Here is a 24,474-nt window from a genome sequence, read left to right on the forward strand (position 1 = left end):
ACGGTGAAATCTATAGGCTGTTCCAAAAACAAATATGGGGGAGGGGTACATGGCCTGTTTTTTTTTTCAACTGAAAGAAGATAAATCTATTCTACAACAGTGAATCTGAAAATGGCATGAAAGCCTTTTAATATAAAATTCAGATAGCATTATAACACTATAACCTAGTGCCAGACCGGAAAGGTAATATTAATGTGCTAAGTGGCCATCATTGATCCACATTCTCTGGAGGATCTTATAACTGGTATAACCAGGTTAAAATGTTTAAATAACTTTCAAAATTATGATGGGAAGTGTTGATATGTAAGCTAAAAATTGATATGGCATTGTAACCTATGCCACAGAGGAAATCTGGGAAAACAACTAAGTTTAGCATTCAGATTTTGCATAACAAACTTATTGATGAGCAAATATCTGTGTTGTAAGCGCAAAGGCAGTTATCTGGGGTCCACACCACAACATCATATGGTTTCATGCACCTTTAAATTAGGGAATTTTTTTTGTAAAATAAAAATATAAAACATATAGAATGAAATAAATTAATAAATGCATCTGATTTAAATGAATAAGATATCAAGAAATAATATTAATAAAAAATCATTAGAAGAAAACTTGTTGATAATAAAAAAAAAAAAAAAACCATGAAAAATATACAAAATTAATGAAAGTAATCAAAAAAGTAATCTAAAAATAATCATGATTACAGGGCAAAATTAATGTAATCGATTACAATTACATGTAATCTTAAAAGTACACGATTACAGATTACATTCGATTACATGAAAAACTGTAATCGATTACAGCAGATTACGATTACAGATTACGATTACCCCATCTCTGTCCTCCACCCCGGGTTTTAACGTGGTAGAGGAACGATGCAGGGACGAATCAACAGGGTGATTATCCCCCCACCCCCACCCCCGAGGTTTTAGTTTTAATTCACATTTTCGCAGCCGCTCTAAAAAGTACAATGTCAAGTCGGAGCACCTTTCCTCTCTGAATTTTCCTTCTGGACGGCTAGATCCATCCATACATATCCTATATATTTCCATCGACAAACATTAACTGCATATACCATAGGTTTTATCTTTACCTATATAAACCTTTAGTAAGTTTTCCCTCTGTTCCAAGAACAAGGTATCTAATTCATACAAACACATTCGATACCTTTGTGGAGTTGCATCCCATATTTTTGATCAAATAATAAAATCCGTACATGTACTCCTTAATTTTTGGTTTGGGAGCTAGACTAGATGTGTGGGTGTTTTTTATTTCTTTATTTTTTTTTTAAACTTTTCTAACCTATCACATCAGGACTCTAGAGAACTGACATAATGCAGTGTGTGTGAATTGTACAACATTTTCAACGACTCTCCTCTTTCCCCGATCAATGCATTGTACCTAAGGTGCTAATTGTGCTTTTTTTCCTCTACTGCTTCTACTTTCATCTACATTACAATATTGACTTTCTAATCACCATTCAGAATTATTCGAATGTCTCGCTATACCTGCATTAAACGCCCGTGTATCAATATTCGAATGTCTCTCTATACCCGTATTAATTGCACGTGTAGCTGACTATCTGTCAGGTACTCGAGTTTATTCCTGAATCATCGTTAGAAATCGGATATTTGAATGGTGGACTTAGATGTTATGGATTTATATACCTCGTGTACAGTTACTTAGGGACATATGTTTCACATTGATTGATAAGTCCGCAGAATAGTGTTAGTAACACATAGTCGGTACTTCTACCTGTTGCGTGTGGCCGGCTGAGTCATCGATCGGATACGGATTTCCGAACACTTGGATTAAGAACCTCAGACTCTTTCCTGAGGATCCTGGATTAAGAGCCCCAAACTCTTTCCTGAGGATCCTGGATTAAGAACCCCAGACTCTCTCTTGAGGATCCTGGATTAAGAACCCCAGACTCTTTCCTGAGGATCCTGGATTAAGAAACTCAGACTCTTTCCTGAGTATCCTGGATTAAGAACCTCAGATTCTTTCCTGAGGAACCTGGATTAAGAACCTCATATTCTTCCCTGAAGATCCTGGCTGTTCTTAGAATCCTTATCACATGAGGGCCGGCATTGGTAGTAAAGGTAAGGAAGTAAGCAGCGGGTAGGAGTTAGTGAGTGTTAGTAGGTGTTAATGTTAATGAGTGTGGGTGGGAGTTAGTGAGTGTGGGTGGGTGTTAATGAGTGTGGGTGAGTGTTAGGGAGTGTTAATGAGTGTTAATGAGTGTGGGTGGGAGTTAGTGAGTGTGGGTGGGTGTTAATGAGTGTGGGTGAGTGTTAGGGGGTGTGGGTGGGAGTTAGTGAGTGTTAGTAGGTGTTAATAAGTGTGGGTGGGAGTTTGTGAGTGTTGGTAGGTGTTAATAAGTGTGGGTGGGTGTTAGTGAGTGTGGGTGGGAGTTAGTGAGTGTTAGTAGGTGTTAATAAGTGTGGGTGGGAGTTTGTGAGTGTTGGTAGGTGTTAATAAGTGTGGGTGGGTGTTAGTGAGTGTGGGTGGGTGTTAGTGAGTGTTAGTAGGTGTTAATAAGTGTGGGTGGGAGTTAGTGAGTGTGGGTGGGTGTTAGTGAGTGTGGGTGAGTGGGTGTTAGTGAGTGTTAGTAGGTGTTAATGTTAATGAGTGTGGGTGGGTATTAGTGAGTGTGGGTGAGTGTTATGGGGTGTGGGTGGGAGTTAGTGAGTGTGGGTGGGTGTTAGTGAGTGTGGGTGGGAGTTAGTGAGTGTTAGTAGGTGTTTATAAGTGTGGGTGGGTTTGGGTGGGAGTTAGTGAGTGTTAGTAGGTGTTAATAAGTGTAAGTAGGTGTTAATAAGTGTGGGTGGGTGTTAATGAGTGTTAGTAGGTGTTAATGAGTGTGGGTGGGTATTAGTGAGTGTGGGTGGGTGTTAATGAGTGTTAGTAGGTGTTAATAAGTGTAGGTGGGTATTAGTGAGTGTGGGTGGGAGTTAGTGAGTGTTAGTAGGTGTTAATGAGTGTAAGTAGGTGTTAATAAGTGTGGGTGGGTGTTAATGACTGTTAGTAGGTGTTAATGAGTGTGGGTGGGTATTAGTGAGTGTGGGTGGGTGTTAATGAGTGTTAGTAGGTGTTAATAAGTGTAGGTGGGTATTAGTGAGTGTGGGTGGGAGTTAGTGAGTGTTAGTAGGTGTTAATGAGTGTAAGTAGGTGTTAATAAGTGTGGGTGGGTGTTAATGACTGTTAGTAGGTGTTAATGAGTGTGGGTGGGTATTAGTGAGTGTGGGTGGGAGTTAGTGAGTGTTAGTAGGTGTTAATAAGTGTGGGTGGGTATTAGTGAGTGTGGGTGGGTGTTAGTGAGTGTGGGTGGGAGTTAGTGAGTGTTAGTAGGTGTTAATAAGTGTGGGTGGGAGTTAGTGAGTGTGGGTGGGTGTTAGTGAGTGTGTGAGATCGAGTTAGTGAGTGTTAGTAGGTGTTAATGTTAATGAGTGTGGGTGGGTATTAGTGAGTGTGGGTGGGTATTAGTGAGTGTGGGTGGGTGTTAGTGAGTGTGGGTGGGAGCTAGTGAGTGTTAGTAGGTGTTAATGTTAATGAGTGTGGGTGGGAGTTAGTGAGTGTTAGTAGGTGTTAATAAGTGTGGGTGGGAGTTAGTGAGTGTGGGTGGGTGTTAGTGAGTGTTAGTAGGTGTTAATAAGTGTGGGTGGGAGTTAGTGAGTGTGGGTGGGTGTTAGTGAGTGTGTGAGATCGAGTTAGTGAATGTTAGTAGGTGTTAATGTTAATGAGTGTGGGTGGGTATTAGTGAGTGTGGGTGGGTGTTAATAAGTGTGGGTGGGTGTTAGTGAGTGTTAGTAGGTGTTAATGTTAATGAGTGTGGGTGGGTATTAGTGAGTGTGGGTGGGTGTTAATAAGTGTGGGTGGGAGTTAGTGAGTGTGGGTGGGAGTTAGTGAGTGTTAGTAGGTGTTTATAACTGTGGGTGGGTGTTAGTGAGTGTTAGTAGGTGTTAATGAGTGTAAGTAGGTGTTAATAAGTGTGGGTGGGTGTTAATGAGTGTTAGTAGGTGTTAATGAGTATGGGTGGGTATTAGTGAGTGTGGGTGGGTGTTAGTGAGTGTGGGTGGGAGTTAGTGAGTGTTAGTAGGTGTTAATAAGTGTGGGTGGGAGTTAGTGAGTGTGGGTGGGTGTTAGTGAGTGTGTGAGATCGAGTTAGTGAATGTTAGTAGGTGTTAATGTTAATGAGTGTGGGTGGGTATTAGTGAGTGTGGGTGGGTGTTAATAAGTGTGGGTGGGTGTTAATAAGTGTTAGTAGGTGTTAATGAGTGTGGGTGGGTATTAGTGAGTGTGGGTGGGTGTTAATGAGTGTTAGTAGGTGTTAATAAGTGTGGGTGGGTATTAGTGAGTGTGGGTGGGAGTTAGTGAGTGTTAGTAGGTGTTAATGAGTGTAAGTAGGTGTTAATAAGTGTGGGTGGGTGTTAATGAGTGTTAGTAGGTGTTAATGAGTGTGGGTGGGTATTAGTGAGTGTGGGTGGGAGTTAGTGAGTGTGGGTGGGAGTTAGTGAGTGTTAGTAGGTGTTAATAAGTGTGGGTGGGTATTAGTGAGTGTGGGTGGGTGTTAGTGAGTGTGGGTGGGAGTTAGTGAGTGTGGGTGGGAGTTAGTGAGTGTGGGTGGGTGTTAGTGAGTGTGTGAGATCGAGTTAGAGAGTGTTAGTAGGTGTTAATGTTAATGAGTGTGGGTGGGTATTAGTGAGTGTGGGTGGGTGTTAGTGGGTTTGGGTGGGAGTTTGTGAGTTTAAGTAGGTGTCAATGAGTGTGGGTGGGTGTTATGGGGTGTGGGTGGGTGTTAATGAGTGTGGGTGGGTGGGTGTTAGTGAGTGTGGATGATTGTAGGTTGGTTTTGATGGATGGTGCTGTTGGTGGATGTAAATGAGTGTAGGTGATTGATTGATTGAATATTGTTTAACGTTCCTCTTGAAAATATTTCACTCATATGGAGACGTCACAATTGCTGGTGAAGGGCTGCAAAATTTTGGCCTATGCTCCGCACTTACGGCCTTTGAGCAGGGAGGGGTCTTTATCTAGTCACACCTGCTGTGACACGGAGCCTCGGTTTTTGCGGTTTCACCCGAAAGACCACCCCATTTAGTCGCCTCTTACGACAAGCAAGGGGTACTGAGGACCTATTCTAACCCGGATCCCTACGGGACGAGTGTCGGTGAATGTAGGTTGGTATATATAGGTGTAGATTAGTGTTCGTGAGATTGAGTAGATGTGGGTGGATATTGGTGCTAGTGGGATTGTTTGTGTTAGTGTTTTGGGTGTAGGTTTGTGTTGGTAGGTTGAGTAGATGTGGGTGGGTGTAGTTGGTGTTAGTGGGATTGAGTGGGTGTTAGTGTTTTGGGTGTAGGTTTGTGTTGGTAGGTTGAGTAGATGTGGGTGGGTGTAGTTGGTGTTAGTGGGATTGAGTGGGTGTTAAGTGTTTTGGGTGTAGGTTTGTGTTGGTGGGTTGAGTAGATGTGGGTGGGTGTAGTTGGTGTTAGTGGGATTGAGTGGGTGTTAGTGTTTGTGGGTGTAGGTTTGTGTTGGTAGGTTGAGTAGATGTGGGTGGGTGTAGTTGGTGTTAGTGGGATTGAGTGGGTGTTAGTGTTTTGGGTGTAGGTTTGTGTTGGTAGGTTGAGTAGATGTGGGTGGGTGTAGTTGGTGCTAGTGGGATTGCGTGGATGTGGGTCGGTGTAGGTTGTTGTTGGTGGGTTTTGAGTGGGTGTGAGTGAGTTTTAGCGGTGGTGGGTATTGAGTGAGTCTATTTATGAAGACTATGAGAACAATGGTTCCTCTTTTTGATTTAATTACTTTAATCTGACTGTAAAATATTGGTTCGACATCGATGGGCTTTCGAAAACGACAAATGTTCACATTTATTGCATATCTTTAGACCATAGACAAATCCCTATTCCCTTTATTCAACAAAAATACTAACTAATTGTCTATTTTGTTTACATGTGCGGAGTATACAAACAGCGGCCTAATTCTGACTGTTTCTGTCATCCCATTGTTTTTATAAACTAGACTCCTGCACGTTTTCCTGTTATCTACATTTTGTGTAAATTATAAAATTCTTTTTTTTTTAATATATTAGATAGGGTTTCGCTTTAAGTTGAAAGGTTACTTCCGTGTTAGTATTTTCATTGAGATATAAAATTTTACTAATAAATCAGTGGTAAAATAAGACTGCGTCGTGGACCGTTGTTCAGTTATCACGGTCGGTGACGATTTATAGCCGTATCATAAGCAGTTTGTTCGATATCGGAGGAAAACTAACAACTCTCGTCAGGTGTATATATGAATTTACTGCGATTTGTAAATGCATGTCACGTTTCCCATGCTTTTAACTGCTGAGGAATCCCTTCATGTGAGTAAGATACGTTTATTATAATAGATTTGTCTAGCGCGCTGGTCACACGCTGCTATATTGCTGCACTTAGGAATCAAATGTTTAAATTAAAGAGTTGAATGTAATTTCGGTGCTTTATACACACGCATGTACATGTATATGTGTATACAAATGTATGCATATATATGTGTGTGTGTATGTATGTATGTATGTTAAGTATATATATATATATATATATATATGTTAAGTATATATATATATATATATATATAAAGCACAAACAAACAATTATAACACCCAACCTTACGTTTACCCCTAGGATCTAAACGATAAATGTGATAATCAATTAATTAATATATAAAGCACTAAATAATCACAACTAGGTACTGAAAATTTTCGCCCCAGCCCAGGGTCGAACCAGCGACGTACGGCACCCACCGCCTAGCAAGATTGTTGAACCAGTGCGTAAGTCCACTCGGCCACAACGACTTCCCTTTTATATATATATACACACACACACGCGGATGTATGTATGTATGTATGTAAGTATGTATGTGTATATATGTATGTATGTATATGTATGTATGTATGTGTATGTATGTGTGTATGTATGTATGTATGTGTATGTATGTATGTATGTATGTATGTATGTATGTATGTATATATATACACACACACACACGCGGATGAGGATGTTCACCATAATTGCACTTAACAATAAGCCGCGTCTATGACATAACACGGTAGTACCTCGCAGTGTCAGCATTAAACTGTCTCTCCATTACCCCCAGTTTTAGGAGTTCAGCGTTACGTCACGTAGGTTCTCATGTTTCAAAAATAGACAAAAAAGATAACAGAACACAACTATAAGCAGTAGCGGGATGCACGAGTAATTGTATGTACTTGTAATTACATCACTAGAAAGCCTTGTCTTTATAATTGACAACTAACATTGAAATCTAATTCTTGTTGAGGGTGCAGAATATTTATTGTTCAGGTATAACGATGTAATCTGTCTCAACAGCTGGTATTTGACCAGAAGCCTCAGTTTTAAAACATGGTGTAAAACAATAAGCAAGCAATCAATTGTAGAATACTATAAGCGGTGTAGCTTTGCCATGTAACATGTGTGAATGTGTAAGACCCCTCCTTGGGACCTGGATCCACGTGGAACCCGGAGAGTGATTAATAAAATGACCCAATGTAACCTGGTGTTTTTATTATCATCTTGAAAATTCAAGTTACTGGCTTGAAATTCAAACAACATATGTTTAAAATTGAAATTGATGAATTATCATCTTGAATTTTCACGTCGATAATCTCAAATTCAAGACATTTTCTTGAATTTTGAATTAATATTTGTAGTATTTTCAATTTCTAAATTTCTTAGGGTGACTTTTTAAATATCCAGATAAATTTTAGATTTTTTCCCCCTGAATTTTATTTCATCTCGTATAGATGCATGTGTACAACATGTACGACTTATCGTTCTTATGACCTTGATTTCTGTATGAATTTTCGTCGCTATACGAGGGGTGGGACCTGTGTATTATATTCTAAATGTGCCATAGATAGTACATGTATTATTACTATTATAACAAGAGGCCCACAGACCTTATCGGTCACCTGAGTACCAAGTTTAAAGTATCACAAGGTCTATGGAATCTAGAAAAAAAATTCTGTCCTGAATATCTAAGCTAAATTCCAATATTCAGCAACAGTATAAAACAAGATGTGTTCTTAAAAATCAAGTGTCCTCAAAAGTGCATACACTTACACATAATATACTTATTAACATTAAACGATATGACTAATTTGGACCCATCCTGAAGTCAAGACCCTGGGGTTGCGAAATTCACCATTTTCTGTACATCCGTTTCTGCTATTCCTGAATATGCATTTAGATTTTATGTAGCGGTCAGTATAAGAGGGAACTTATACTGCCTCGCTAGAGAGCTAGCTTTTCTAGTGATGTGGTAGAGTCTCTCTCTCTCTCTTGATCAGCACTTGGCTGGGTGACCGCTACACGTTACAATACCAAATTTAAAAAGAATTGGAATGGTAGATATCAAGAAGTTAAAAACTATTATATTGTTCACACATTTAATAACTGACCATTTTAACCCCAAACTGATACCAAAACACCTACCCCTGGGATCATCAAATTTACAAGTTTGATAAAGGACTACATTGTACTTGCTCTTTCTAGATATCCAGTTTTTCAAATGTTTTTCATATAAACACTAAATACTAAGATTGGTCCCGTCCTGGGGTCAGAACCCCTACTCTGGGGTTCATGAAATTTACAAGTTTGGTAGGGGCCTTCCTGCTCTACATCTCTATGCATTTGGTTTTCCTTATATATGTTGGCTTGTAGAGAGGAATATTTTTGAAAATTTGATCAATTTGGGCCGTTTTGTTCCGCCCCTAAGGCTTCAGGGGTGCAGGAGTCCTGAAATTTACAATGTATATCTCCCTTGTCCCAAAGATGCTTCATACCAAATTTGAAAAGAAATGGAATAGCAGTTATCAAGAACGTACGGACGCACGACGACGGACGACAACCATTGGTACATGTAATAGTAAACTCAGGTGACCTAAAAATTAACAGATCGAGCTTGAGATCACAGGGCCAAAACGGGCTTAGCCCCTGTGCTTGAGATCAGTATGATCGTATGTGTTTCCGGTGTCATATTGAAACACATCCCTAACAAAGCTTCTCTTCCCAGGGGGTTTCCCGCCAAAAATGTCCTTCTCCTGGAAGATTATATAAAATGTACATATATAGACATGTATATGTAATACAGAGATTGTATTCCTTAGAGACGTACCCTTACATAGAAACATTAACCCCCCCCCCCGAAAGATTTTATATATACATGTATATAAAACACACACATTTTATTCCCTCAGAAAACTTTCCCTCATATAGAAATATTACCATTACCATTCCCATTATTCCCTGGAAGATTTTTGCATATAAATTTCCTCATTATCTGGATCCATGAATTATAAAAAAAGATATAATTTTACTCATAAACAGTTTCCATGAAAACAACAAATGTTTGTGAAGCAATGATTGATGCTCGGTATGTCAGCAAAGTAGATCATGGCCATGATTACAGATTTTCAAAAGTAGGTCAAACCCCAAAGTCAAGGTGACAATATGAAAAAATTTGATATCAAAAGAAAGGTTTTATCACAAGGAATACACACGCAAAATATCAAATACCGATGGCCATCCATTCAATAGTTATGGTCATTTTATGCGGACAGACCGAGAAATAAAAAAATATGTCCCCGAATCTCCGATTATGAGCGCAGGATTGGACAACATTATATTTTTAAGTATTTACATTCATAAGACACACATTTACATTCACGTGTTTACTGTAACGATATAGGGACCACAGGTATACGATGTCGGTGCAAAAACTACATGATTATGTACGTGTATATACTTCGAATCATGTAGAGAGTTTGCTTAGATTTTTCTACAGCATTCGTATAGAAGTATAAGTGTGTTTGATTTAGTGCGAGGTTTCCAAAAACTAGTACTGTTATCCTTCTTTCATTTAATAAAAAAGCAGTATGAAAATATAGTTGATTTCTGAAATGAACAATTAAAAGTATTCATTTCGTAAAGTTGTGTGTGTTTTACCTTCATTAACATTAATATAGAAAACGTTTCCCTTTGAGGAGGGGCCTTTGATATATACAGATCGATTCTATATTTATCTCCCCTTCAATCTCCCTCAAACGACAAATGAACAAAAGGAGAACGTATGAAAAAGTCGATGTCTGCTTGAAATATCTGAGATTTTATCAAAAACTGAAGACATGAGTTGGATAATTTCTAAGAGACCTTTATGATTGACACAATTTAGTCTGATTAAAACCACCCGGACCAGTGATTCGTATTCATACACGAGAAGGAGGAGAACGCATGTATATATGAAACGTGTTCAAATTGCCTTTTGCCTATCTGAAGATGTATTAAGAAGATGACTTATTATAAAGGAAGAATCTTTTAAACATCTTTCAGTTATTCAAATTGACCACCACGTCGTGAATGAAGAGATTGGGGGAGTACATTAAACACAGCAATCAATGTCTTCGCTAACGTTAGATTACAACAGCTGTCATAGAATCGAACGTGCTTTAAAACTGAGAAAATTCTTAATTTAAATAAAAATGTTTAATCTTATTTTTTCATTTGGTCCCCACTTCCGCTCCCCGCCACTTCTCTCCTGCTCTCTTTCCTGCTCTTCCATCCACTTATCTCTCTCCTCCCATCCCCTCCACGCATGTCTTATTTTCTTTCTTCTCCCTCTCTATTATTCTCAATTGTCTGCTTCCTTCTGTTTATTTAGTTCCCGAGGCCTCTAGTCTTTACCCAGAGCTCCATGCCCTCTGGTGAGAGAATGGTTGTTATGCTTGTAAATTCGGAAGACTTCTGGAACTAGGTTACCTATGGGCTTCTTATATGACTTAACAGACCAGTGCTTTTATTGTAATTAGTACATGAATATGCTTCAAAATTTTTAGGACTCGTAATAATGATCGCGTTTTCGTGTATGTTGCAGGATAACCTCCGAAATGGAGAAATATTACATTGAAATATAAAAGACAAGGCGTTAGCCGAGGATTTCAAATTTCAAACAACATTTGAGACCAAGGAAGTTATCCTATAACCTACACGAAAACAAGAACTTTATTTCTATTCCACCGCGGCTAAGAAATATACAGCAGATCGTTTTCCTATATAGTTAAGATTTAGGTCACTGTGACATCATTTCAGTTTCCGAAACGAACACGATACATTGTTTTCTGCTGACGAAAAGGGTGAGATGTTAGGGGTATTCTAGATCTATTTTGAAAAAAAAAAGATATTTCAGGTGATTAGTTTGATATTAACAGATTATTTCATAATTGCTTGGAATAAACAATTCAAGAAAAACTTGTCTGTGCATCGCCATCATGTTTACATGTGTATCGCTCTCGGAATGCAGACGATTGGTTTAAACTGAATGACAAGTGTTCTTCAGTCATTTATGAGTTTGTTTTCCAACATATTTTTATGATTATGAAATCGAATTATCATTCATCGACTTTATTATTGCATTAGCAAAATACGACGTGCAAGCGAGATGAGTATAAATTTTTCTCACCATCAATTATTACGTAATGAAGGTATATCGCAGAATAATGACGGCGGCATTCCACTCTTCTTTGCAATAACCGTGGTAGGAGTATAATTCATATGTCGTCAATTAGAAGACCTGAAATTTCAGAAATCGGCTTTGTGTAAAGTTTTATTTAGGTCTTCCATTTGTATGTATATGTTGGTAAACTTTTTTTCCGAGTACCAAAAGATTTGGTGCCAAGCGAAGCGAGGGACCAAATCGAGTGACGAGAAAACGTCTAACAACATACTTAGTACATGTTTCACACGAGAAATGAAAACTCTTTGTTGTCTCTATTATCATAACCCTTCCATGTTTTTATCCTTTAATCAATATCATCAGCATTTACGAAATGTATCTTTATTGGTGCAATTTTGTACTGGCTGTGTTTTAATGATTTGTGCCCTCAAGGGGAGTTTACCTGTATCCAACAGCCAGGTGAGGGTACATAGTGAGTAGTTTTCAAGTATTATTAGCTTTTTCATACACATTCAATATATCTTCAGGTTTCAAGAGTGTCTGCCATGTCTTTTCAAATGGATTTTTTAAGCTAAGAGCTTACTAAAACTATTGTTTTGGATATTTTCAGGCATGATAGAAAATACTTCCATGCGTTTCCTAGATATCATTTCTGAAAATGATGATGAAAACACACTATTTGTATTATTTTCATGAAGTGTTAGTGATGAGGCATAACAGATACCTCAGAGAGAGAGAGAGAGAGAGAGAGAGAGAGAGAGAGAGAGCATATCTTTTAAAAATTGTTCTCTTGTTTCTGTTGGTCGCCCAAGCCACCCAAATTTTTGTGTTTTTGTTTTAATATTCAATGCTCCATACCAAGTCCGGTAACTGACACACCGTATTCAGAAAGCGCGACCCTTCCTTAATTCTTACTAATCATTGATAATTATTGATCTGATAATTAGAAATACAAAGCATGGTTACCCAACCATGAATCTTGGACTTGGGGTGTACCAAGTTATTTGGTACACGCAAAAACCTTATGTTCGATGTGTGAAACATGTGCTAATGGTGTGATAGAGTACCGGGGAGGAATAATCCAATCTCAGTAATCCGAGACCAGTGTTATATCCGGAAGTGAAGTTTAAAGATTACTAACACTTCCTCAATGTTATACTTTAACTAGTACATACTAATATTATATCAAACAAATTGCAATAAGCATGTAATAAAAAGAGTCGTGTATCGTATCGAAATTTTAAAAAGAGTCCTATACAATATGTGACCCCCCCCCCCCCCCCGACAAAACCAGGCTAGTTGAGTTTTGTACGTCATAACACAGGGTCTAAACCCGTTTTGGGTCCGAACTCTGTGATACCATAAACATAGACAATGATTTATTTGCACAAACACAATAACAGTTATATGCTGTGGCTCTTTAATGATACGGTGGTGCTTTTTTTATTATATGCTGTGGCTCTTTCGTGAGTAGGTGGTGCTTTTTCGTTATATGCTGTGATTCTTTCATGGTAAGGTGGTGCTTTTATTACTATATGTTGTGGTTCTTTCATGATAAGGTGGTGCTTTTTATTATATGTTGTGGTTCTTTCATGAAAAAGTGGTGCTTTTTTACTATATGCTGTGGTTCTTTCATAATAAGATGGTGCTTTTTATTATATGTTGTGGTTCTTTCATGATAAGGTGGTGCTTTTTTACTATATGCTGTGATTCTTTCATGAGTAGGTGGTGCTTTTTTACTATATGCTGTGGTTCTTTCATGAGTAGGTGGTGCTTTTTTGTAATGAGCTTTTTCATTATATGCTGTGGTTCTTTTATGTTAAGATGGTGACACTTTATTACATTCTTTGTTTTTATCATGATTATTTGGTGCATTTTACATTCATGGTGGTGTTTTTTCAAAAGATGGATCTTTTTCAATATGTACTTGTGTTATTTCTTAATGATATGGCGGTTTTTATAACGAATGGAGGTTTTTTATATTGTGCTGTGGATATTTCATTATGATGACTTGGTGCATGGATCATGATCATCCACCCCACCCCCAGTACACATACCTTATCACCTTGTTTTTAATCTGAGTAAGAATTATTTTTTCTACTTTGTTATTTTTCGTCAGTGATTATAACATATAATCATTGATAACGCGAATTTTAATAATAAGTGACAGAGACGAAAAATAACAATGTTGGATGATCTTTAATGCATATTTACAAAACATAAGTAGAAAGAAATATCAGAAAAGTAAGGTGACAAGGTGCGTATGTTGGGGGTGGTATGGAATGATCATGATCCCAAGTTCTTGTGCATGTGATAAGGTTTGCATTGTCCCATTTATTTATAGACCCAAACGTATTAGGTACCATGATTAATGTGAATTTGTGTATTTTTAAGAAACTTGATTCGGATGATCTGTTCCGTCAGTGCGTTAACATTTGAACAGATCAACGCCCTTGTAAGGATATGCTCATTTTTCTTGAAATAACACATTGATGGACGGGAATACGTAAGATTGTGAATTTCATGAACTTGCGCCGCTGTATTCTTATGTAATATGCCCATTTCGCACCATTAAGGTGCAATGTATGTTGCACCAATGTTGGAAGTTAAATTAACAATTTGGGTACGTGTTCCTCAGCAGTAGGATACATGTAATAATGTTTTACTTTAGTTCAGCATTAGCACCACAGTCCCCCACATCTGCTTCCTATTTAGATATTTTATTGAAAAATAATTTTAACGGCAAACTAATAAATCACCTTTATGACAAACGGAATGATTTCAGTTTCTCCATCGTTTATTTTCCATATTTATGTAGCAATATTCCATTATCACCTGCATATGGTGTCTTTATCTCTCAACTGATTCGATACACAAGAGCTTGTTTTGCGTCTGATCATATTTAAATCGAGGCATGCTGTTGAAGAACAAGTTGATGTTACAGGAGTTTCAACAGTCTCGTTTAAACATAACGATCTAGTTTGCCAATACAACCTATCATTAGGTCAAATGTTGTCTGACGTGTTTCATACCGATTGTTAGGTCGTTCTTGGCACACTGATTTTACCTATGTTTACCTGATCAAGATAGAGGGCTTATGGCGGGTGTGACCGGTCGACAGGGGATGCTTACTCTTCCTAGGCACCCGTAACCACCTCTGGTATACCGTATCCAGGGGTCCGTGTTTGCCCAACTCTCTATTTTGTATTTCTTTTAGGAGTTATGAGAAGGGTATCTGTAAAGTGCGAAACGAAACGAAACTAATTGCGCATGGTGCTTACTCACCCCCCCCCCCCCCTTCCAACTTTTAAAACTTTGTATCAGTCAAGCCGAAAACCTACATCAAAGGAGAGACGAATTTTATGTATATGTGGTAACTTTCACAGGCTCCTGAGATACCATTTTTAATAATCATAATTAAAAGAGTTCGGTTATGCAGTCTGTTTCGGTGGGTTTCGTTTCGGTAGATTTCGTTTCGTTTCGCACTTTACAGGTACCCGTTATGAGAATGATCACTGTTCATTATCTTCATCTTTCATTAGTAAAATGTAAGAAAGATGTCTGGGGAAAGTAAAAAAAAAATCATGTGTACATGTATAAACTTTAGGATGTAAAATTCCATCTTCAGTAGATTTAGAGGGATCTCAATATTTCTTAATGGATAGACCACTTACTTTAGCGCTGTACCTTTATATCATTTACTTTAGCGCTGTACCTTTATATCATTTACTTTAGCGCCGTACCTTTATCATTTACTTTAGCGCCGTACCTTTATATCACTTACTTTAGCGCCGTACCTTTATATCATTTACTTTAGCGCTGTACCTTTATCATTTACTTTAGCGCTGTACCTTTATCATTTACTTTAGCGCTGTACCTTTATCATTTACTTTAGCGCCGTACCTTTATCACTTACTTTAGCGGTGTATCTTTATCATTTACTTTAGCGGCGCATATTTCATCATTGACTTTAGCGCCCTATTTTTATGTCTTCTATTTAATCGGATTGTAGTCGTGAAACATGGATTAAAACAAAGCAATCGTTAAAATAGGATATAACGCTCAAGTACATTCATCATTTTATTAATTCTGTTGTGTACCACGTGTTTGTTAATCAATCAATGACTTCGCCAGCACATGGTTCTCACATGGTCGAGTTTGTGGTCATGTCTCCGGCCGTGCAGCTGTACAGGATACAGTCTGTGTGACCATACTGACCAAGGTTAATCTCTTTTCATTCAAAATAAGTCAAACAGTTAAGGACACGCGAGCAGCGTGACTAAAAGAAATAAAAAATATCTTACTCTTAAAGGAACATGCCATGTTTTCATGTTTTTCACATGATTGATTGAATATTGTGAAGGGCTGTAAAATTTCGGTCTATGCTCAGCAGGGAGGGATCTTTATTGTGCCACACCTGCTGTGATACGGGACCTCGGTTTTTGCGGTCTCATCCGAAGGACCCCCCCCCCCCCCCCCCCCCCATTTAGTCGCCTCTTATGACAAGCAAGGGGGTACTGAGGACCTATTCTAACCCGGATCCCCACGGGATTATTCACATGAAGATTGTTTGATTAATACCGGTAGATTGATTAGAATGAACCAGATCGGGTTCACCTATTAGAGCACAGCATTGCGTAGCAGTGAGTATCAGGTGTACTCTATATTTTGTGCTTTAATTGGTGTTCTAATTCCACAAAGAAATATCTTTGATCTGTCCACAACTGCTATTTTCTTGTAATTCAATTGTTTTTAAAAAGACCCCATAACAGAATAAATTACACAATCAGAAATCAAACAATAATCAACACAATAATTTCTAAAACTTGTAATTTATTTAAATAATTTATGTCATCAATTTATGATACCTCTATATTTATAACAGAAATTATTGATTGAGTCAATGACTGAGAGAGAGCGAGAGAGAGAGGGTGTAGAATGTGTGTCAGCTACCCATAGGAATACAACCATTATTCAAAGACTATGACCACAGAACTCTGCAGAGGTCCCTGAGACAGATCCTGTGTATATCAAAACTATAAAAAAGCAAGGACGGGTAGATTTCTATCATATTCTGTCTCTGTGTATTTCTTTGAGTGACATGGGATATAGCAATTAACACCTTGGTAGACCCTGTCCACTCCAGGTAAATAACATCTGTTTAGATTAGGCTCCGCCTACATTTTCACTGACCGTACGGTCATGAGATGGGTCTTTAAGGTAGATCGATTCTCGTATGATGTCTTAGGTTTTTGCAAAAATCTTTATCAAATTAAACTTTGCGCATGATATAAATATATCTTTCAGAGGAATTTTATTACTGGATAAAGTAAAAAAAAAAATAAGATAAGTAAAATATTGATAATAAAAAGATTTATATATTCCATAGATAATCAATTATTTAATTAATACATGTATTCTGTTTTACTAAAATGTGTGATTTCCTTATGTTGACCTATACTTCTATTTTTGTATATCTGACATCATAAAAAAGGTGAAACATACACATTTTATTTGGTTATTAATCAAATTAAACTATATTGAATAGAATTTGATACAGTATATCCAATTTCAATAATTAATATTGATAAGTCACCTGAGGGTGGAACTACCTTAATTGAGATTTACATATACCCTTGAAAATTAGTGAAGCGTTAAAACCGGTATGTGTAAACCGGAACTGTACTGAAATAGGCAGGTGATTTCTGACTGATTATTCCGGGTAAGGCGGATATACTATAATGTGATTTCTGTTTAAGTTATCGTACTTGATCCACAATCATGTATTAAGGAGCCACGAGGTAAATTTCTGTCAGATATATATATATATATATATATATATATATATATATATATATATTTAATCCGGTTTAATGGAGAGAGAGAGGGGGGGGGGAGAGATTTGTACACATTTCATTGAGAAGTATTTTTGTGAAAATCATCTAATGCTATGTGTTCTTCATAAAGCATTGTTTACCGTAGTCGTTTTAAAAGTCCTAACTGTTCGGAAATGGGAGAAACCAGTCAGGCGTAGCCTCGTCGACATACCTACACCGGGTAAGGTTATTTCTTTTAATCATTGATCTCTGTCACGAAATGGTCAAACTTCCCCGAGGCGTGGAAACAAAATGTCCAGTTGTATGTAAGTGATTTTAGTCATATGTTTCGTGTTCTACCTGAGTGCGTGCAGGGCATTTCGAAATTGAAGTTGAAAATGATAATCAAAACTCAAAGGTAATTCAGGTAAGAATAATAGTGTGTGCACATCGAGGGCGCAGTCAACGGTTAGTACATTGCAAGCGATTCTAGTTCTCCTTCAGACCCTAGTGGAGTGTGTATTCGTTGATTTATTGCATTCGAGCGTAATATTTGAATACAGCTTTTGTTTACATGCAATATATTGTGGTCGGAATCAATTTTATGAAACTTGTGCATCCTGGATCGATAAAGATATATTTCTTTTATTGGTCATTGTAAAACATACCACGTTTTGATCATCGATGTCTCATAAATCATAAAATGTTAGTGACTACTATATATAAACGCACCTACCCAGATGTACACGGACTTCTTCATTCGTCCGATTAGCGTAAATTGCGTGCATTCCCGCTTAGACACACTTGAGGATTAAATACTTGAGTAAAACTTTTAAACGCCTTACTATTAGTTGGTAAGTTAATAAAATATTTCATCATAATTACATTAAATATGTTATAGAAATATTCAATACAAAGTTTACACAATTTTAAACCTGACCCATCGGGCCAACATGTGTATGTGACTTTACCAAGGCACTATGTATAATTTTATTGATCAGAGGATGGACTGTGTATTTTAAGATATTTACAGATATTTTGCCATTTTTCGTAGAAAGTTACTTGAAACACAATTCATTTTAAATCTGAAAAAATGAGATGTTACATCCTACATTGGCGAATATTTTTTTCTATAAATTTAACATATGCAGAACAACAAATAAAATTGATTTTATCTGCTTCCGATAGAAAAGCAATGACTGCACCTGAACAACGTCCCAGACTGAACACATTTTCAAAATACATCAGAAACGGAAATAAACCTAATTATATTGCATCCACGCCACCCTCTGTATCCGATACTATCGATTAATAATTCAGAGTAATTGGTTTAGCCTTTAGAATAATTTAAACTCAAGTTTGTCTATTTTTCTCTGAAACACCTATAGCAGTGGCGGATCCTGGCGTTGTGAGTCTGTGGAGTCCGGGGTCTGGAGGCTTTTAAGTTACTTTTAAACAAGTACCAACAATCAATTGATTTCTTTATGCACTTGTTTGATTTTGTTCTGGTCTTATTACTTTAATTTATTATTTATCTCCACAAAAGCAGGAAATTCAGTAATGTTGATGTAGAAGCAGCCTTACGATGTGTGGTGAATTCAAGTTCAGATAAATCGGTAAATAATCTTTTATTAAAGAACACCAGGACGAGCTTAGGTGAGCTTTATAGTCGCCCGTGTATGTGTACGTGTGTGCGTGTGTCTGGGTTTTTTTGTTTAGGGTTGGGGGGATGGGGGTGTCTTTATATGAGGAACAGACGAAAGAAATAGAGCGACAATACATTTAAACATGATACCATTCAAATACCTGGTACACTATAAATAGGTATTTTGATATGCCTACATGTATTTCGTTTACGTTTGATATTGTCGAATACTTTCTAGATGCAGGGAATGATTTTTCAACTTCCTTCAAATGATAACATCGGGGAAAACACGTGATCACGTGTCCTGTCAGTTAATGATTTCAACCTTTAAAGGACACATCGCATGTTTTTAAACTTTTTAATTTTTTCAGCAAAATTAATTCATTTCATGCCTAAAACTACTTTACATGTGTTTTAAAAGAAACAGTTTGCGTAGTTTTCGAGTTTGATAGCGATGAAATTCAAATCTTGCGATATGCATATTTTCTTCGATATTTTACGCGCCATTATCTGTGACGTCATATGCGACCTCGAGCGAGAAGATTTGAAAACAGTTGTTAGACATTTCATAAACAGATTAGATTTAATTGACAAACAAACAATTATCACATTAACGGCTTGTAAATAACACTGCATTGGGTTGTTTTGTGCCGTTTAAGGGTGTACTTGCTGTCAGTAGAGATGATTTGGACTATGTTTTTTTCAATTTTCGAAGGAAGGTATGAGGGACAAGACGTGAATATTTTTTGTCGGCACAACGACTTTGCCATAAAAAAAAACCCAGTAGAATTTGTCCCTGTACTTTTTCAAACAAGCTCTTGGACAAAGACGAAAAAAAACTGCGAGAAAATGGTTCTATCGAAGCTTCGCACTGTTACATATAGGCCTACCGCATATGCATTCCGTTCTGCTCTCAAATTCAATACACACTCGCACCAACTGACCTTCACCTTGTAACAACATATAGACAGAACTTTGCTAGCAGTGTCTACCAACTGGTAGTTTTAAAAACGAAATTTAAAGATAAAAGATAATAGAACTTTCAATTATAAATAATAAAATATGATATTTCCCAACTTTGAATTGAATTATAATGCTTTCATTTTTTTTTTTTAAGGAACGCGTACGTGTTTACAACAACAGCACGCCGCGCTCCCACTTCCCAAGTAACAACGTGTAGATAACAAAATATAATGATTAATAAAATTGCTTGAATAAAATGATTTAAAAGTATTGTGATTTTCACAATAAGTTTGATCATTTTTATTATATTTTTTTCCCCGAAATGCACCCGTGACAGTAGGCCTAGTTGTCAATGCTACATAATCGTATTATAATTTAGGCCTATCTAACTTCTCCAAAAATAAATTTTATAATAATTGCACTGTTTGTTTCAGAAAAGCAACAACGCTAATTACAGTTGTTTACAGAAATGGCATTCCCAAATAGTGTTTAGACAGTGATCCCATGTAAACATTATTTATTCGCAAATTTAGGCAGATTTCATATTCGCTTTCCTCGCTACATTTGGGTCGCTATTTGTATGCACTGGTGGCTAAAAGATATAAGACTCGGGAAATTTGTCAACATCGAAATAAATGTTATCCATGGTAAATAAATTAGGCCCCTAAAACCCGAGTTTTTAAAAATATCTAACACTACTGTTACAACAAGTTGATCGACGAAGGTCGCATATGACGTCACTGTACCACGTGACTACCTATCTAATTAACTAGGCTTTTTGAAATCGGGGCTTAGATTTAAGTCCGTATTGTGGCAAATTATCGCAATACTTCAGTGAACGAACTATTACAATTAATTTCTATAAGCATAAGGAAGACAAAATGCAGATAATTCTGTATACTTTGAAAACACGAGATGTGTCCTTTAAGACTCTCCCCCGAGGGAAAACAAAACAAATTAAACTATTGCGGGACAACAATCGTCGAAAATTTTATAAACAGGATCCTGAGATAAAGTCAATGCTATACACTGATGCAGTGCTCTCGATAATTTATATCACTACTTAATATCTTTTGATACCTATCAACTCCCTCAACTCCTAGCAACAGAGGTGTGAATATGATACATGTATTTTATCCTTTCGTGTATCTCCCCCCTGTCAATTCCTCCCGTATGGATCCAGTTAGAATATGTCCTCAGTACCCTTACTTGTCGTAAGAGGCGACTAAATGGGGCGGTCCTTCGGATGAGATCACAACAACTGAGGCCCTGTGTCAGCAGGTGTGGCACGATAAAGATCCCTCACTGCTCAAAGGCTGTAAGCGCCGAGCATAGGTCTAAATTTTGCAGTCCTTCACCGGCAGGGGTGATGTCTCCATATGAGTGAAATATTCTCAGCAAACACTATCCAACCAACCAAGCAACAGTTTGTGTGTCTGTTCGCAGTGTAGGGGACACAAAGATGACTGCTCTGCTGTCGTTTTGACGAGGCGCGGATCAGAGTTCACAAACGCGACATTATGGTGTTTACTGCACTGCCTGCTCCCCAATTCCTTTCACTTTTGGGAATGAAATTATAATAATCTCTCTAGGCGCGGATTATGCATTTTTAACACATGTTCTTTCTTTTTGCAGACTAAAGATATCTCACTGAGTCGACATGAGATTTAGAAACCGTTCAAACCATTTCCATGAATCTCAAAAGATGTAGGTAAACATTTCTCATAAAGATGCCATCTATCTATTACAGATACCACTGTCATATCTCTATTTCCACGCTAACGTAACTATAGATAATATAAGTATAGCGAAAAAGTCGAGTTGGTGTTTTCATGATTTAATAACTTATCATTTTAGATTCAGCATGTCTCGTTGCAAGTCTGTTTGCAACAATGGTAGCTTTCAGCACCCTAGTTATGTTGAGTCAAAGATTGGGACCAGACCACTTTAAACCAATAAAAATTCTGAATGTCATGCTACAAGGTAATCGGATGTCATCCAATGGCCTCATCAAGTCCACGACATTCAGAGATCCACTTCCGGTTGCAACAAAAACTGATATAGAACTTACTTCAATAGCAAATACTCAAATAAAGCCATCGGTGCCTCCGTCTTCCTCTCTGCTACCTTCCCCAACGAAAGTCGGTGCCACTTCATTCGCTACGAAACTCAGCACAACATCTTCCAATGTAAAATCCAGCACCCCAGCAGCTTCCACGAAATCAAGCATCACAACAGTAACAGATGCTAAATCTACGGGAGTATCAGAGTCGTCTTCCATTATCAATGTGACAAAAACAAAACCCACATCATCCTCACCGAAAACAGCCACAAGGAAGCCCACATCGCCCTCACCGATAATAGCCACAACAAAGCCCACATTGCCCTCATCGGCAACAGCCACAACAAAGCCTACATTGCCCTCATCGACAACAGCCACAACAAAGCCCACATTGCCCTCACCGATAACAGCCACAACAAAGGCACCATCCAAGTTCTATGTGTGTTCCACGTTCATGGGAGGACTTGGAAATAATTTATTTCAGTTTGCGTCGGGATTTGGCATTGCTGCGTCCAAGGACATGCAGTTTGTGGTAGGAGAAAGTGATCTGATATCCCGAATATTTCAGCTGAAAAGCAGTAGACACCTTCTCATAAGTAGAGACAGACACGAGTGTGCCCGCGCCAGACCTCGCGTAGAAGCACGTGCGTGTTCCTACGATAAAAATGTTGGAAACTTTAAACCGGATGCTACATATAGAGTTGCAAGTTATTTGCAATCATGGAAATATTTTCAAAATGCATCCCAAGAATTACGGGAACAATTGAAATTTAAAGCTCAAATCCAGACGAAAGCTGACAGTATTATAGATGGTATTTTAAAGAAATACAATGTATCGCGAAAGAATGTGACATTAATTGCTATTCACGTAAGACGTGGAGACATGGTCAATCATGGCTTCGGATATTTAGTGGCTACGAAGGAATACTTTGAAAAAGCAATGGAATTGTTCAGCAATTATTCTAGTCCTATTTATATACTTTGTTCTAATGATCTCGCATGGTCTAAGGCGAACATACCTCAGACGAAAACTGTTGAGTTTATATCTGGGAATTCAGCGGAAGTAGACATGGCATTGATGGCGTCATGTGATCACGTGATATCATCAGTGGGTTCCTTCAGCTGGTGGACGGGCTGGCTGAATAATGGTACATTGACATACTACAAATGGCCTGCCAAGGAAGGATCCGGTCTCCGCGCTCAGTTCAGTTCCAACTTCATGGACTATTTCTATCCACATTGGACAGGGTTATAACCATTACTATTCTTAGTGTATTGGGTGAAGTTTACAGTATTGATGAAATTGTGTATAACCATAGCATACTACGTTAACAATTATTGAGGTTATTTGTATGAACTCTAGATTGGGATGAATGTAGAAAACAAATGAACGTGATTCCTTATAACAGGTCATTTCTGCGGTTGTCCATTAATTGCAGAATTTTGCGGATAGGGAAAATCCGCAAGAAGTACAATCGCAAAATATATAGATACATGTATAACATCCGCAGAAACGTGGGATATAATTTGCTACCTATTAGGGATCAAATCGCTAACATTTTCAAACACAGAAACCAGTAAGCCGAAGTGTTTGATATACTGTATGTTTGATGTCATAGTTCGTTAATCTGATCACCATTATGTTGGTAAAAGTTCTTTTGAATATGTTGGAAATGTTGAGCATCTATTATTAGCATGTAGTATTATTGATATTGAGGGATATGATGTTATTGTTATCGTCTGCTCGTCAATTGGTACCAAAATGTCTGTGATAAGCATTTGTCATTAAAGCGAACTTGTATATATCATTGCAATAAAATTTTACTTTTTAATAATATGTTTTAGCTATGTAGATAAAATATTAATTTTGTCAATTGATAGGGTTCCTTTTTGTTGCTTGATTCAAAATGTTGCTTGTGTTGCAGTTTGATCCGAGGTGTAAGTTTCTGTTGTTGTTAACCTTGTGTTGCTGGTCGATTCAAGGTGTTGCCTTGTGTTGCTGTCGATATGAAGTCTTGTCTTTTAGTATTTATAATGTACCACCTCCTTATTTATCAGGTAATGTACGTCCTTTCGAGAATCTCTAGTTATATTCAGATGTTCCCAACTTCAGATGAAGCGCTGCTAATTTTGACACATGTTGGGCACACTCCAGGTGAACGCTACAGATTTTAACACATGTTGGGCACTCTTTAGGTGAAGCGCTGCTAATTTTCACACATGTTGGGCACTCTTCAGGTGAACACTACATATTGTGACGCATGTTAATCTCGGTGGCGTAGAGGTTAGAGTGTTCGCCCCGCATGCGGAAGGCTGGGGTTCGAATCCCGGTCGCGACAGACCGAAGTCGTTAAAACAGGTAGTGACAGTTCCATTGACAAACGCTCGGTATCAGGTGTGAATGTCACGGGTCCTCGGAGATGACCTTAAAGACGGATGTCCCGTGTCACAGTAGGTGTGGCACGCTAAAGAACCAA

The 24,474-nt window shown here is 37.8% G+C and overlaps 1 protein-coding gene across 17 annotated transcripts; it reads left to right on the plus strand.

Moving 5' to 3' along the window:
* Nucleotides 1-1,660: 1,660 nt before the first annotated feature.
* On the plus strand, nucleotides 1,661-23,829 carry LOC125670677 (galactoside alpha-(1,2)-fucosyltransferase 2-like). Of its 17 annotated transcripts, XM_056164000.1 has the most exons (5): nucleotides 17,281-17,312; nucleotides 17,494-17,568; nucleotides 18,877-18,943; nucleotides 21,571-21,642; nucleotides 21,793-23,829. In XM_056164000.1, the coding sequence occupies exons 4-5, from the start codon at nucleotides 21,627-21,629 to the stop codon at nucleotides 23,250-23,252; spliced, it is 1,476 nt and encodes a 491-aa protein (XP_056019975.1). In that variant the 5' UTR covers nucleotides 17,281-17,312; nucleotides 17,494-17,568; nucleotides 18,877-18,943; nucleotides 21,571-21,626; the 3' UTR covers nucleotides 23,253-23,829. The 17 variants fall into 17 exon arrangements, with proteins under 17 accessions (XP_048761958.1, XP_048761945.1, XP_048761944.1 ...); XM_048905987.2 differs by lacking the exons at nucleotides 17,281-17,312; nucleotides 17,494-17,568 and adding an exon at nucleotides 6,131-6,364; XM_048905991.2 differs by lacking the exons at nucleotides 17,281-17,312; nucleotides 17,494-17,568 and adding an exon at nucleotides 6,148-6,368 and having other exon boundaries at nucleotides 18,874-18,943.
* Nucleotides 23,830-24,474: the final 645 nt, after the last annotated feature.

The sequence above is a fragment of the Ostrea edulis genome, chromosome 4 (assembly GCF_947568905.1).
Source record: "Ostrea edulis chromosome 4, xbOstEdul1.1, whole genome shotgun sequence".
Classification (NCBI taxonomy): Eukaryota; Metazoa; Mollusca; class Bivalvia; order Ostreida; family Ostreidae; genus Ostrea; species Ostrea edulis.